We start from the raw sequence: 14,549 nt of genomic DNA, 5'->3' as shown, positions 1-14,549 counted from the left end.
ATCTTGTAGGCTGTGAATACAAAATCATAATGCCAAGAAAAAAAGGAAAAGTTTTTCTAAAATGCTGTGGAGTAAATTCAGCTGGAAGAAAGGAAGCCTTAATCTTCACTGTTTTATACCACATAGATTTAAATATGACATGTTGAGACTATTCTAGTCACTCCTTTCTCAGAGTGGTATTGGGATGCAGGATTTGTCAAAGCACGAGTAGCGTAAAATCTCTGCTGAAGTCACACAGTTTGGCCCAAACTTGGTATTTGTCCAACATTTCTAATCTGCCACGTATTGTGAACAGTAGAAACCTGGAGTTGTCCTTGACTCCCCTGTCTCATCCTTATATCTAGTCCCTAAATCCAAATAATTCATTGGTATAAATATAGCCTGAATCTATCCAATTCTCTCCATCACAGCACGGTGCACCATACTTCACATCTGAATAACATCCACATTTGAATAAAGGGCTTAAATAACTATTGTAAAGCATATATTTGTGCAGTAGGTTCTCAGAATCTCACAACTGAATACCCAAAGTAGTCTTCTAACTGGTCTGCTGACTCCAGGGTTACTCTCTCTCACTCTATTCTCCACCCTGCCGCCGCTCATGAGATCTTTCTGAAGTCGAACAGGGATTCCATTGTTTAAACTCTTCCCTTGGTCCCTACGGTTATAAGCTCCTCCACCTGTCTACACAGCCCTCATCTGTTGTAGCTTACTTTCTTGCTATCACATGTCACTCCAGCTAATTCAACTAACAGCAGGTACCAGATGCTCTCTTGCTTTTCTTTGGCATGTCCTTTTCCCTACCCTTACAATCAGGAAGAGAGGGGGAGCCGGGGCTGGAACTAGAGGTGGATGTGCACAGACACACACCATGATGTGTACAAAACTCGAGATCAACGCCCACTAGGGCAATCCCTAAGGAATGGGTTTCAGGGGAGATGTTGAGAGTGGTATTGCAGGATGTGCTTTGCACTTTTCTACATGGTTTAGATTTGTTTTATAATGAATATGTTTAACTTATCTTTCTAGATTTTTAACTACATTTGACCATCCTCATTTTCAGATTTACTGATTCAGTGGTAAAGGGTCCCGGATTCTGATCTTCCAAAGGTCCCCAACAGAGTATTAGCCAAATTTGAGCACTGTGGTTGAAATAATTATTTCCAATATAATAAGGCAATTAAAATTTTTGCTTTTTAAGAAAAGCTCCAACTCTATTATATAACAATTTTTACATTTTATTTCATTTTGTAGTAGCTTAATTCTACTATAAATATACATTCTCTAAACATATTAGATTTGAATTATCTGTAAGAAATATAATAGACTTGTCAGCCACCTTAACATCCACATTTGAATAAAGGGCTTAAATAACCACTGTAAAGCATGTATTTGTGCAGTAAGTTTCACAACCCATTTTAAACTTAGGGCAAACAAGAAAAACAAACTACAAACATTAGGGTTTCTTAAATTCTAAAATTGTAACACTAACTTTAATATCATTTGATTGGATCTCAAAACAATGTATAGCCTCAAAATATAAAGTAGAAAGTTATTACAAATATCAACTTTGGTATAATACATACCTATTTCACTAAACATTTTAAGTTTTTGACTTTGTTTTTATAATTACCTTTTGAAAATATTGATAATGCCCTATAATTCAGATATCAAAGCATCGATTTCTTTAAACTTGTTAGTTATATTTTCAATACATTCCCCAGCTTTTAATTTTATCCCGTCAATTATAACATAGTCCTCTTCACAGTGGTTTTCATATGGACTGCTTGCAGAAGCGTCAGGGCCCCACTGAGGCAACTGTAAAAATAACCACACAATTCATCAGTACTACCTCACTGTATCTGAAGACTAGGTTCAGTTATTTGAACAAAACATAAAGTAATTGATAAGTCTTGAACCACAGCAGTTACACAAAGTTTTCTGTTATGGTGGTGGTCAAAAAATGATCCCTATGTATAGTATAATGTATAGTAAATCCTATCTAATAAAGAGGGAATATGCAAATTGACCATTACACCATCACAAATATGGTGGTGCCCATAGTCACAAGATGGCGGTGCCCAGTCCCCTCAGCCCGGCCAGAATCCCCCAGTCCTTTCACAGAAAATTGGTTGCCTCAAAAGTTGGTTAAGTTTCTTAGGACAAAAAGCATTCAAAATCTTTGAAAAGGGAATCCCAATATTTATAAAAGTTTGGACTAGACAATTCAAGGTTATTTCCATTATAACCTTCTATGATTTTGTGATATTAACATTCTGAATTCACATAGTACCAGCTATATTGTATGTAAGCAGATATTATTTAAAGGAATGGCCATTATTATTAAAACAACTCATAAAACCATACTGTTTGTATGTCAAGGACATTCTGTGTGATTTTCCTAATGGCTGTAGTTAATGCCCCTAAACCGGCAGACGGACATCCCCCGAGGGGTCCCACCCAGATTGGAGAGGGTGCAGGCCAAGCTGAGGGACACCCCTCGTGCACCGGGCCTCTAGTGTTAATATAAAACTTAGGTCTTGCCTATTCCCCAATACTACACTTTTAGTTTTAATTTTGAAAAAAATTGATCATTTTAATTCTGTGAGTTTTCTATATTTGTTTACGTTTAAAACTACTATTATAGGAAGTACAACTTAAAGCTATTTTATTTACATTTGCTGTGGTCATCTCTCACAAGAATCTGCATTCCTCACAAACAGTGATAGTTTTCTTAAGCTTGTTTAGACAGGACACTGGTAAAAACAATGCAAACATAGCCACACATAGGAGATTTATAACTTCAAGGTTCATTCGAGTTAACTTCCCAGGAAATTTAAGGAAAAAATGTAAGTAAATATTTTCATATATCAAAAGTTACTATAATATAAATAATTATTAAGTAAATGGTTTTCTTTGTAAATGGATTATCTAATTTGTAAATTATTCAGGTGGATTTTATAAAAATCTGAAATGAATCCTCGCCCACTGCTTGCCAAGTTAGGACATGTCAACCCGTTTTAATATCAGCTAAAGAAGAACGTAATTAGGAAGGTGACTCCACTGAGGAAAATAATCTCAAAGTATTTCAATGACAAATAGAAATAAATTCTGATTTTCCATATGTATGCTGTTTTCATGTAGTATCTCATCCATTAGTATAGACGCTTGCGAGAAATCAACTTGAAAACTCATATGTGAAGTGAATGATGAAAACATCATCAAATTTACAACTTTAAAAATAGCTCAGACAATATTTGCTCAGAGTATGAACATGCTCAGAACTTTAAAGTTATCAGGTGGTTCTTTTTGGTGGATTAGCTTATAAGAGACCACTTTTTCCTAAAAACAAAATGCAGCTCCCATTTCAAGTGGGAAAGAAAGAAAGAAAGGAAGGAAGGAAGGGAGGAAGGGAGGGAGGGAGGGAGGGAGGGAGGAAGAAAAAAAAACCCTGAGGTGGTCACTTCTTTGCGTTTAAAGTGGAAATTACTCCGGCTTTGATCATTGGTTTCACTGCTATTCTCCTTGCTTAAAAGTGAACAAGGCCCTAAATATCCTGAGCCTGGTGTGAATGCCAGACATACAAAGCTCAGTGTGGAGAGTGGCTTATAAACCAGTCGGCAGGAGGCCTTCCCCTGCCTGCCAGCGAGTTAAAATGGTTAATTTTTACAATTCCTAAATGCCTTTTGAAAGCATATAATATTACAAGAATCTAAAAAAGCAAGCTCTTGCCTGGTGATGTATTAAAACTATGTGTTTTACCTGAAGAAATAAAAATCAGAAGTAATTTTCTGTTTTATCAAGTTACTAGTTATAATGGCAAAACAGAAGCCAGTTCTGTGACTGTAAAAGCTCCAGGACATCTCTATAAAAATCAACCTGGCTGTATTTTTGAAAGGACGAACTGCAAAGACTGAAAACACATTGTACAGAACCATATGGTGCTCAAACAAAACACACATTTGCTAGAAAAGAAAAATGTACAGTAATCTATAATAAAAGGGTAACATGCTAATTAGACCAGACATCCTTCCCGATGAAGCTGGGGCTGGAGGGAAGCCAGCCTGGTCCCTGGTACCTGCGGGCAGCCCGAGGGAAGCTAGACTGGGTCCTGGATGCTGGAGGGAAGCCGGTGCCGGCAGCCGGGGGAAGGAAGACCTACTCTTGCACGAATTTTCGTGCATCAGGTCTCTAGTTAAATATAAGATACATCACCAATCTATAGATCTTGTTCTATAAAAGGTGAGATACAGAAAACGAGATTTTTGAAAAAAAGGAACTCTAAATGGAAAAATAGCATTTTCAACTGATTAAGAAAACCATCATGTTTTTCAACTCAGTAAGAGTTTTTAACATTAATTTTACATATTTTCTTTTAACACACTGATCTCCTTAATTGTAAATTCTGTACATTCTCTTGATTTCAAAGTCAATAAAGGAGGTGTTGTAAGAATCTTCTTTGTTCTTGTTGAAGTTCTGAATAAAATCATGCAATTGGGCAGTCTTCCAAAGTGTGTACACAATATTTTCATTTTGGGGGGCATGAGGAGTAGTTATTCAAAGTGAGAATGTGGGGAAAGAGATAAAGACATCTTGGCACTCCTTCTCTCTAGTGACCGCCATTGGCATTTCTCACCTGTAGTAACAACTAACCTTAGGTGTCACTACGCAGAGCACTTTTCCCAGTTTGTCTTATTTAACCCTCCAAACAATCGTCTGAGGCAAGTGATGAGCAACTTTGCCAAATTACACAAGTTGTCAGTGGCAGGACCAGGGCTGTGACACAGTCAGTGCTCCTAACCACTGTGCTCTGAACTCCAGACCCACTACCTATCTAAATGATTGAATGAGAGAATGAATAACGCCATAAGGATACCTGACTCCTCGCTGTCATTCTCCTTCCTAACCACTCAGGGAATACCTACGCTGTCTGTGGAAGTGGTTGCCTTATGACTTATTTTTTTCACACCTACCACATCGCTGCTCTGTATTAATGACCTGGGAGTTAAGTTAAGACAAACCAGGAAAAGATACATGGAGCTCATGTGCTGAGCAGTTTCTCAACCAATTTAAATTTCTGTTGTCATATATAAGTATTAAATAAAGTTAAGGACATGTGGCCTTTCTCAGCCCAACATGTTGGCCAAAAGGAAAAAAAGGACAAGTCTAGATATGAATGGTGAAACGTATTACAATAAAAGATTCTATCTAGTATTTTAATAATGGAGCCTGTCCCTATAGAAGCTATCCCTATGCATGAAATAGGGCAGATTTCCCCAGCTGCCCTCACCCCAGCGCCCCTCCTGACTGTGGAGACTGGCAGTGCGGAGGAGGCCTCTTTAGTGGCATTGCCTTCACTACATCAAGCCCCTTCCATCTCTCTTCAATTCCAACCTCAAAGATCTGAAACAAAAAGAGCACCTCTGCTGAAACTCAGGTATTTTTTCAAAGACTGATAGATCTATTTTGATTTCTCAACAGGCTACTAGTTTATCATTCAGCTCATGATAATCAAGGGCTCAAATTTGAGAATTGAAAAAGGTTTTCCATATACTTAAAATGTCCACCCAGGAACAATCTCTGCCATGTAAAGAATTTGAAGTTGTTACTTATAACTATCAATATTACCTTTTCTCCTGTATTTATTTCCTCTCCACGTTCCTCTTCGGGCTCATCAGGTGTTGCTGTGGGTTCTAGAGCTTGCTGTAGCATTTGCTCCAGTTCTTTTAGTAAAACTTCTGTCTCAGAGACAACTAAAGAAACATAATATAGTAAAAAATGCTACATCTTAATTCAATCTAATTCATAATCTTAGCCACCACAAAAGAGGAAATCTTCCAAATGTTACAAGATAAGAAATAATATTTTGTATAAATTTCACATATGCCCGCTACTTGATACAAAATTATTATAGATTTCAAGGTGAATATTTTACAATTATTCCTTGAAAAATGTAGATGACATTTTTGCTATGTGTTAAGTACCCCAAAACAACAAAAGCTCACTAAAATGTGTGCTTTTTCAAAATCAGGAGCCAAGGACACTAAACTAAATTATGTTATTAATAGACCAGGGGTCAGCAAACTTTTCCTGTGAAAGGCCAGAGAGTATATTTCAGGCTTTGTGGGCCAGATGGTCTCTGTCACAACTACTCAATTCTGCTGTTGTAGTGCAAACCGTAGACATGTACACAAATGAGAGGGGCTATGTTCCAATAAAATTTTATTTACAAAAACAGGCAACCAACGGTAGGACTGAGGGCCACAGTTTACCAATCTCTGCAATAAACTATTAAAATTACTCTTTAAAAGGGAGCCATATGATTAAGTGGCTAGGCTAGACACAGGCTAGTCTATTCCTAATCCAAATATCAACACATCTTAATTGCCTAATCTGATATTTTTTAAAAACACACTTGAAAGTTTCTTTTGTGTGTGCTACTGTGACAGGAATATATTAAATTGGCAAAAAAAAAAAAATCTGATAATTCACTGAACTTGCTGAGATAAAACAATACCCCCAAAAGAAATAAACACCTATTATAACTCTATAGACTCAACTACTGATTAACAATACGCAACTGAATTTCTGATTTAAATTAAAAAAAGCATTTTCATTTGCTATAAAGTCTTGTTGAGGTAATGATCAAGGAAAGGAGGCCATGTGGAGCCTGCTGTCCTGAACAAGGGACAGATGGAGCACCTGAGAAGTCCTTCCAAAGGCAACATGACTCAAAGAGAAAGGCCATGAATATACATCCCATCACCTTCCACTCTGGTTACAAAAATCTGACATACCACCTCCTATTATCCACCGTTCATTGGCAGATCACCACAAATCACACTACATAGAACAGCTGAAAGTTCATGGAACATGAAAACAGACCTAGCAAGATACACACTTTAGAGCTAAAATATTATCATTGAATACAGAAGCAAGGTGTTCTCAGCCACAGCATTAATTTTAATGTAACTGTTGAATGCATTTAAATTTTTTCTTATTAATACTGTTTAGGAAAAGTGAGATATATATCCACATGAGATTATGGCCACACATGCGCGCGCGCACACACACACGGACTTATAAACTAAGCATGTTGTAAGGTAAAAAACAAAAATTATAATGTGAAAAGAAGCCATACTTTATTATCATTTTGTTGATAATTTTCTCTTACGTATTATTTGTAAGAAAGAATTTTAAAATTCTGCTAAAACATTGTTTATTAAATAATGGTGTTAAATAAGGTCATGGGAGATTATTAAGTAGATAATATCTATCCTTCCCTGGTTGTCCCTAGAGTACTGAAAAAACAATTTTTAGTTTACATTTTTCACATTCCAATTTTTAATTATTTTATTTTATTTTTTAGAGAGGAGGAACAGGAGAGAGAGAGAGAGAAACATCAATGTGAAAGAAAACATCGATCAGCTGCCTTCTCCATGCCCCCTTACCAGGGATTGAGCCCACAACCTGGGCACATACCCTGACCAGGAATCGAACAGGCTACCTTTCATTGCATGGGATGATGCTCAACCAACTGAGCTACACCAGCCAAGGCACATTATAATTTTGTCTACAAAAGAAAATTTTCTGTCAATATTTATTGCTTTCCCCAATTTTCTTTATATTAAATCAACAAATATTTATTCTGTGCCTACTAAGGGCCAGGGACTCAAGAGAATAGGTAGTCTAGACCAGCCGTGGGCAAACTACGGCCCGCGGGCCGGATCCGGCTGTTCTATCCGGTTCTCTTGCTCTCCCCTCCGCTCCTTTACTTTGAATTTATATTAGTTCACACAAACACTCCATCCATGCTTTTGTTCCGGCCCTCCGGTCCAGTTTAAGAACCCATTGTGGCCCTCGAGTCAAAAAGTTTGCCCACCCCTGGCTAGACCAATAAGACTTCCTGGCCCTCATATCTTCACAGCCAATCTTAGGTTTTCTCAAAACAGCTTGAAAACAGCATTCTGATAAGCCATTCCACACTTTAGGACCAGTTCCTATGTTCAAAAATAAAACAAGCAAAAACTGTAATTGATATGTTAGTTTCATCCACATAGATCTGTGTTCTAGGGCAGTGGTCGGCAAACTGTGGCTCGCGAGCCACATGTGGCTCGCAAGCCGCGGTTTGCCGCTCTGTTGACTAATGAGTTTGCTGACCACTGACCTAGACTCTTGATTCCAATAATTACAGGCTGTTGTTGTTCCTTGTGATTAAGCCCCTACCCAGTGGTCGGCAAACTCATTAGTCAACAGAGCGGCAAACCACAGTTTGCCAAGCCGCAGTTTGCCGACCACTGTTCTATGGTAACTGCTAAAGCCTAAGAACATGAAGTCTGAACTATTACATTCTAGAACGATGGTATTCAAAGTTTGGTGGGCATAAGAATCACCTGGAAAGTTTATCTAAAAATATGAAAGCAACCCTATGTCCAGAATTTTCTAGAATGTACATTTTTGTGGAAGCAATTTTGTTAATGAAATTGACCTCTATATATGACAAACTTTTCACTTACTAACCTGTTCCTTAACAGACCACTACTTGTGGTTACTTTACACTGATTCTCCAGTCCTACTCACAGGTGTTGTGTTTTCCTGCTTTACATTCTGAGTCTATGGCTATTGACACTGACATTTAATGCATGGTTGAGAAGATGGATTTTGAGCTATGCTGTAAAGGAAAAATGGCACAAAAACATCTTTATATTTCTAAAGCTATGCTAAAATACAATCAATTTATGATAATGAACATCAGTGCTGAATGGCATTGTAGGCTCTCTGTTTTCAAGTGATCTGGAAAAATATGTACACTGCTTTTTGAACAAGGGTAGATAAAGTAATGGATGACTTCATAAATCAACCAGGGTTCATAATACCAACTTGACGGATGTCAAATCCTGTTTCCAGAGGCATGGGAGCTTTGCTTTTCTAAATAGGTATTCCTATTTTGTGAACTGATAGAGTTCAAAAATAATTCTCAAGAAAGAGCAGTTACTGTAATCTACAAACTAGGTTATCAAAATTGGTCAATGATAGCTTCCAAAGATAGAGACCGAATGAATGCCTTTGCTGATTGTGTGACCAATCATCTTCTATCAATACTGATTATCCTGTAGTTTCCCTGACTTCTTTGAATTTGTTGTTCAGAGTAAAGTGATAGCATTACAGCTGCTCCATCACTTAGAGAAAGTGAAAAAGAAATCTCATGCTGAAGTCCATATCTGGCTTTTAAAAATGAAGTTTTGTAAAATAAATCAAATTGTTTTTCCATTCCCAATAAGAAATGCTGTTTGTCTCAATAAATCAGTCACTATTTTAAAAGCTTTCAAATGCATATTTATGGAGTTTTCTTTCAACTCTACTTCTCTATTAAATGTTTAAAGAAGCTGTTTCCTTCCTATATAAAGAGGCTACTTGGTTGGGTCATCCCAAAGCTGGCACTAAAAAATATCATATTAAATAAATTTGCAGGGACGTTTCAATAAGGACGTTTAGAAGGCATTCTTATAGAAAAGTTGGTTTTGTTTGGATTTTGAGTAACCACAAACACTCCTTTGTCTGCTTACAATGAATATAGAGATGAGTAAAATACAGGGTGAAATGTAATGGAGAAGACAGCATCATTCCTGAGGACACAAATAGAAATTGGAAGCACAAGGCTTTGTACAAGGGGCATGAAGACCAATCACATCTTACCAAGAGGTAAGATTTGTCTTGAGTAGTAAGATATCACCTCTCTCCTTGTCACCCCTTCTACCTCCCAGACCCAAGCTCCAAGCTCTTCATTCTCTTGATAGGACTCACCCCACAATGCAGGCCTTTTCTATATTAACCATTCCCTTCCATGCTTACATGTCCCAAGTCGATTATGAATACATCATTTGCTAATTTAATAATGAATGCTAATAGATTATTAGTTTGCCCTGGGTAATTATTAATATGTCAATATCTTTTTTAATCAAACTTTTATAGACTGTCTATTCACCCAAAAGAAATGAGCTATTTACCAACAGAAAATAGTGATATAATTTGAAAAATGATAAAAACTCAAAGATTAAAAGAAATAAAAATCAATTCATTAAAGGGGATACTAATGGCAATAATTACATTTTAAAATGCTTAGACCAGTAGTTGTACCAGTGGTGTACATTTAAAAAAAATAGCTTTAAAATTCCTGGTACTTAAAGCAATCAAAGAAATAGCTGCACACTTTGATTAATTTTAAAATGTGACCTTAGAAAAGTCATATAACCTCTTAAGTGCCTCAGTTTTCTCATTAATAAAATGGGAGATATAATATCTACTTTATCAACCTCATACAGATCTTATAAGGGTTAAACTAATACATAAAATACTTAAAAAGTGAGGATATATAGAAATTGTTGTAAGCATTGGTTTTCATTGCTATTATTATTGCTATTTATATTTCATCATCATGGATGCATTTTCTTATCCCTAAACACTGGGGGAAATGAATAATAGGGATAATACAAATATAGAGTAGGGCAAAAATAGGTATATAGTTGCTCATATGGAAAATATACAATAATTAATAAATAATAATACAAGAATAAACTCTGTTTCACATACTCTCAACTGCAAACCTACTTTTTGCCCCACCACTCTATAATACATGATATTCCTGGTATCAATTTTCAAAAAAATACAGACATGTTCCACAAATAGTTATATCTTAGAATAAATCTTTACATAGTGGTGGGTATACAGTTTAAATTATTTAATGATTCCTCCACATTTTCTTGACTATTCTGTCCTTTTGCTTCACAAGAATTAATTTATTTCCAGAAACAGTCCTCTCCATGTTGGATAAGCCGGCTTTCACTGCATCTCTTGATTACAGATGAAGAAACTGATAGCTGGAGAGGTAAAGTAGCTGCACTTAATTAGTTTTCCCCTTGGTCTCTAGGGCAGTGGTTGGCAAACCGCGGCTTGCGTGCTACATGGGGCTCGCGAGCCATGGTTTGCCGCTCTGTTGACTAATGAGTTTGCCGACCACTGTCATATACTACCTTTTACCTCTTTGCACACAATATGCCACAATTGCCTAATCCTCACAGCTTCCAACTACACGGTAACATTTAGTCTAGTCCAGTGGTTGGCAAACTCATTAGTCAACAGAGTGGTAAACTGTGGCTCGCGAGCCACGGTTTGCCGACCACTGCTCTAGGGTGTGTGTGAGGGTGACAATTGGTAGAGAATCTATATATATATATAAAAAGCCAGTGACGGGAACGCCGTAAGGACCAGAACAACCGGTTGCTATGACGCCCACTGTGGCTAGCGAACCCGCCCAATGGGGGGTTGGGGCCGCTGCCGGCCAATCTCATGCAGCCCCAGCTGGCCTGGCCCTGATTGGGCCTTATCGGGCCCTGGTCGGAGGGGTAGTGGGGGAGCCTGCCAGCCAACCTCCCACCATCTCCTCCTCCTGACAGGCCCGGCCCCAATTGGGGCCGGGCTGGCCAGACCCCACCCATGCACAAATTCATGCACTGGGCCTCTAGTAACTTCATAAAGGAACAGCAAATCTGGAACAGAAGACCAATAGGAAAGCTAGTCCAAAAAGTAGGGCTTGCAGAGATTCCAGAAGAAGATGGTATAATTTTCCTATGTTACTTGATCTAGGGTTGATTTTGCCTTAAGAATAAATGTGAGATATTGGAGGATTGCATTTAGGGATCCATAGAAATATAGGCAGCAGGTAAAATATCTGAAGGGGGTTAGACTACTGTTAAATAACTACTCTCTCAATATGCAGACAGCTCTTGCAAAGAAAACTGTAGGCTAGATGTTTCTGCTCTTCAGATGTTCAAATGAGATGGAGGAGTAAAACACAGATTGGGCTATTTTAACCATTAACATTGAGACTTTTAAAGCCACACAGAATGTGAGACTCCTAAAAAGGCTTCCCATGGATAACTCCTGAGATGAATTCACTCGTTTACACAGAAGAGTTGCTTCCTGTCAATGGGCTCCCGATTGCACTGGGTTTCTTATGCAGTACCCCTTGCAAGTTGGAGGGTAGAAGGATCCCAGCGATGGAGCCCTCAGCTGCAGTGCCAGGGCTTCCTAGTGGGAACTCAGTCAGGGATAGGCTACAGGAATATTTGAGCTGATCTTGTGAGGCAAAGGGACAAAATAGCCCAAAAGAGCACCTTAATTAAAAGGAAAGAAGCAGCCAAATAAGAAGAGATAGAAACAATAGAATTTTGTAGTTGTTTAGGAGAAGAATAAAGGATTAAAAGTAATGATAACTATCCCAACCTTTCTCTGACTGTTTTTTCTTTCTTTCAATGAGACTATAAATAAGTGACTATTTAGCTAATTGAAACACAGTGCCATAGGATCTGGGGGTGGCTACAAGTGAAAGGGAGGACGGCATGAATAACTTCTGGGGGTTTACTGTGCTTTGAAACCTCTGTAAGGCTGACTAAGTTCCATCTTGCAAATAAGTATTTGCCTGCTTTTCAAGACACAAAAATGTACAAAGGGTAAAGCACTTTTGAAATTAAAACCTTCTCCCTGCATTCCACATTCACCTACTGTGTTCTAATACCAGCGGCTATTCAGCTGGGAGCCCCAGGCTGCCACTTTTCTTCCTTCTCTCCCTTTGGCACTCCACTCCATTTGGAATGGAGAGGTCTGGATTGAAATGTATTGTTGCTGATATTTCTTCCCACAACTGCTGGTACTTTATTTTTAAAAAATTTATTTCCAGAAACAGTCCTCTCCATGTTGGATAAGGCAGCTTTCACTACATCTCTTGATTACAGATGAAGAAACTGATAGTTGGAGAGGTAAAGAAGCTGCACATAATTAGCTCTCCTCCTGATCTCAAAGGTGTGTGTGGGGGGGTGACAATTGGTAGAGAATAACTTCATAAAGGAACAGCAAATCTGGAGCAGGAGACTAATAGGAAAGATGGTCCAAAAAGGAGGGCTTGCAGAGATTCCAGAAGAAGATGGTACATGCAAAAAACAGAGAACATTTAATTCAAAGGAACAGAAATGTAAAGACAATTGAAAAGCCCTAGAATGTAAATTAATACCCAAAATAACCCACTAATGTTTCTCAGATATGTATATATGTACATTATTTTTCTTCAAAGGACTACAACTATATTTGGTAGAATTAAATAGAAGTAAAATAGCTAAAAGCAGGACGGGCCTTCACATACCCATATTTTCCTTTGATAAAGCATCATCTGAACAAACATTTTCAAAACAGCGTTTTAAAATAGCTTTCCTAGGAAAAAATGTGACATAGTTAGTTTCAAATAATCAGTCATGTATATTTAAATCATTCATGGATATGCATTGGTAATAATAAATTATCTATATATATAAAAGCCTACGCGACCATTACGACTGGACGAAGAGCAGTAGCTATGATGTGCACTGACCACCAGGGGGCAGATGCTCAAGGCAGGAGCTGCCACCTGGAGGTCAGCCAACCTCCTGCGACCAGCCAACCTCCTGCAGTCCCTCCCCGCCCCAGCTGGCCAGCCCCGATTGGCCCTGATCACCAGCCAGGCCGAGGGACCCCACCCATGCACAAATTCGTGCTCTGGGCCTCTAGTGAGTATATATTTACCTTAAAGTACTCTTTCTTCATTGTTTTATACTATAAGACAGTATGATACAGTGAAAAACCAAAGGGGAATAGTATTGATTTGGGCTCTCTCTAGGTGAAAAGCACTAATAATCTACCAAGCACCTTACATAGGCTTTTTCATGTAATCCTTCCCCCAGAAACCTACTAAGTAATTGTCACTCCCATTGTGTAAAGAAACCGAGGCTCTGAGAAGTTGAGCAACTTGACATCACAGGTAAGTGGTTGAGCATGACGCACTAAATTCTGTCTGACTGCAAAATCCATGCTATTCCACTACATGGTGTTGCTGATTAAGAGTCAGAAAACATTTGTCCAAACACATTTTCTCTAACCGTAAGATCTTGAGAAAGCCATTTAGCTTCTCTAAGCCACAAGTTCTTCACCTTTTAAATGGAGATGACTGTGATACTCCCCCTACCTATTTTGATGGGGTTACTGGGAAATATAAATGAGATAAGGCAGCTAAAGTCATTTTTAAAACTTTATTCATTTTCTGAAAAAGGACTATCAGAATTAGTCTTTGAGTAGGACTCTCTTTAACACAGTACTGATTACCATTCATTAAAAATAAACAAACAAACAATGGCTGGTTCAATGATAAACACTAAAATTTGTCATCAGTGCTTATTAGTTCATTATAAAGACCTGCTTCTGGTTTCCAATACCTATTTTAAACTGAAAACCTGCTTCTCATCTAGTTGCTCACATGATATTAATCTTTGAAAGTCCTGGTTCAACATATTTGTATAAACACCAAACTTTCTCCATACTTCTAAAACTACTACTTACCATTTTATTAATTCTTTTAGAAAATTTTAAACCCAAGTGTCTCCCTAGAGAAAGAGAATCAAGAGCCAGGGGGAAATGCCATATAATAAGTAAACCTAATATATATTTCAATTTTATTATAATACTTT

General features: G+C 37.8%; 1 protein-coding gene across 3 annotated transcripts in view; it reads right to left on the bottom strand.

Annotated features, from left to right (window-relative positions):
• Positions 1-1,217: 1,217 nt before the first annotated feature.
• Positions 1,218-14,549, bottom strand: part of ZCWPW2 (zinc finger CW-type and PWWP domain containing 2) — a 78,353-nt gene continuing 65,021 nt past the window's right edge. For all 3 annotated transcript variants that reach the window (XM_080675990.1, XM_080675991.1, XM_080675992.1), the window contains 3 exons: positions 13,196-13,263; positions 5,629-5,753; positions 1,218-1,818 (listed from right to left, as the gene is read on the bottom strand). In XM_080675990.1, coding sequence (XP_080532116.1) covers positions 1,657-1,818; positions 5,629-5,753; positions 13,196-13,263 — 355 coding nt within the window. In that variant the 3' untranslated portion in view covers positions 1,218-1,656. The remainder of the gene's footprint in view (positions 1,819-5,628; positions 5,754-13,195; positions 13,264-14,549) is intronic.

The sequence above is a fragment of the Plecotus auritus genome (genome assembly GCF_963455305.1).
Source record: "Plecotus auritus genome assembly, chromosome: 6".
Classification (NCBI taxonomy): Eukaryota; Metazoa; Chordata; class Mammalia; order Chiroptera; family Vespertilionidae; genus Plecotus; species Plecotus auritus.
Note: the sequence above shows the minus strand (reverse complement) of the source record. Positions and strands in the feature narration are given on the sequence as shown.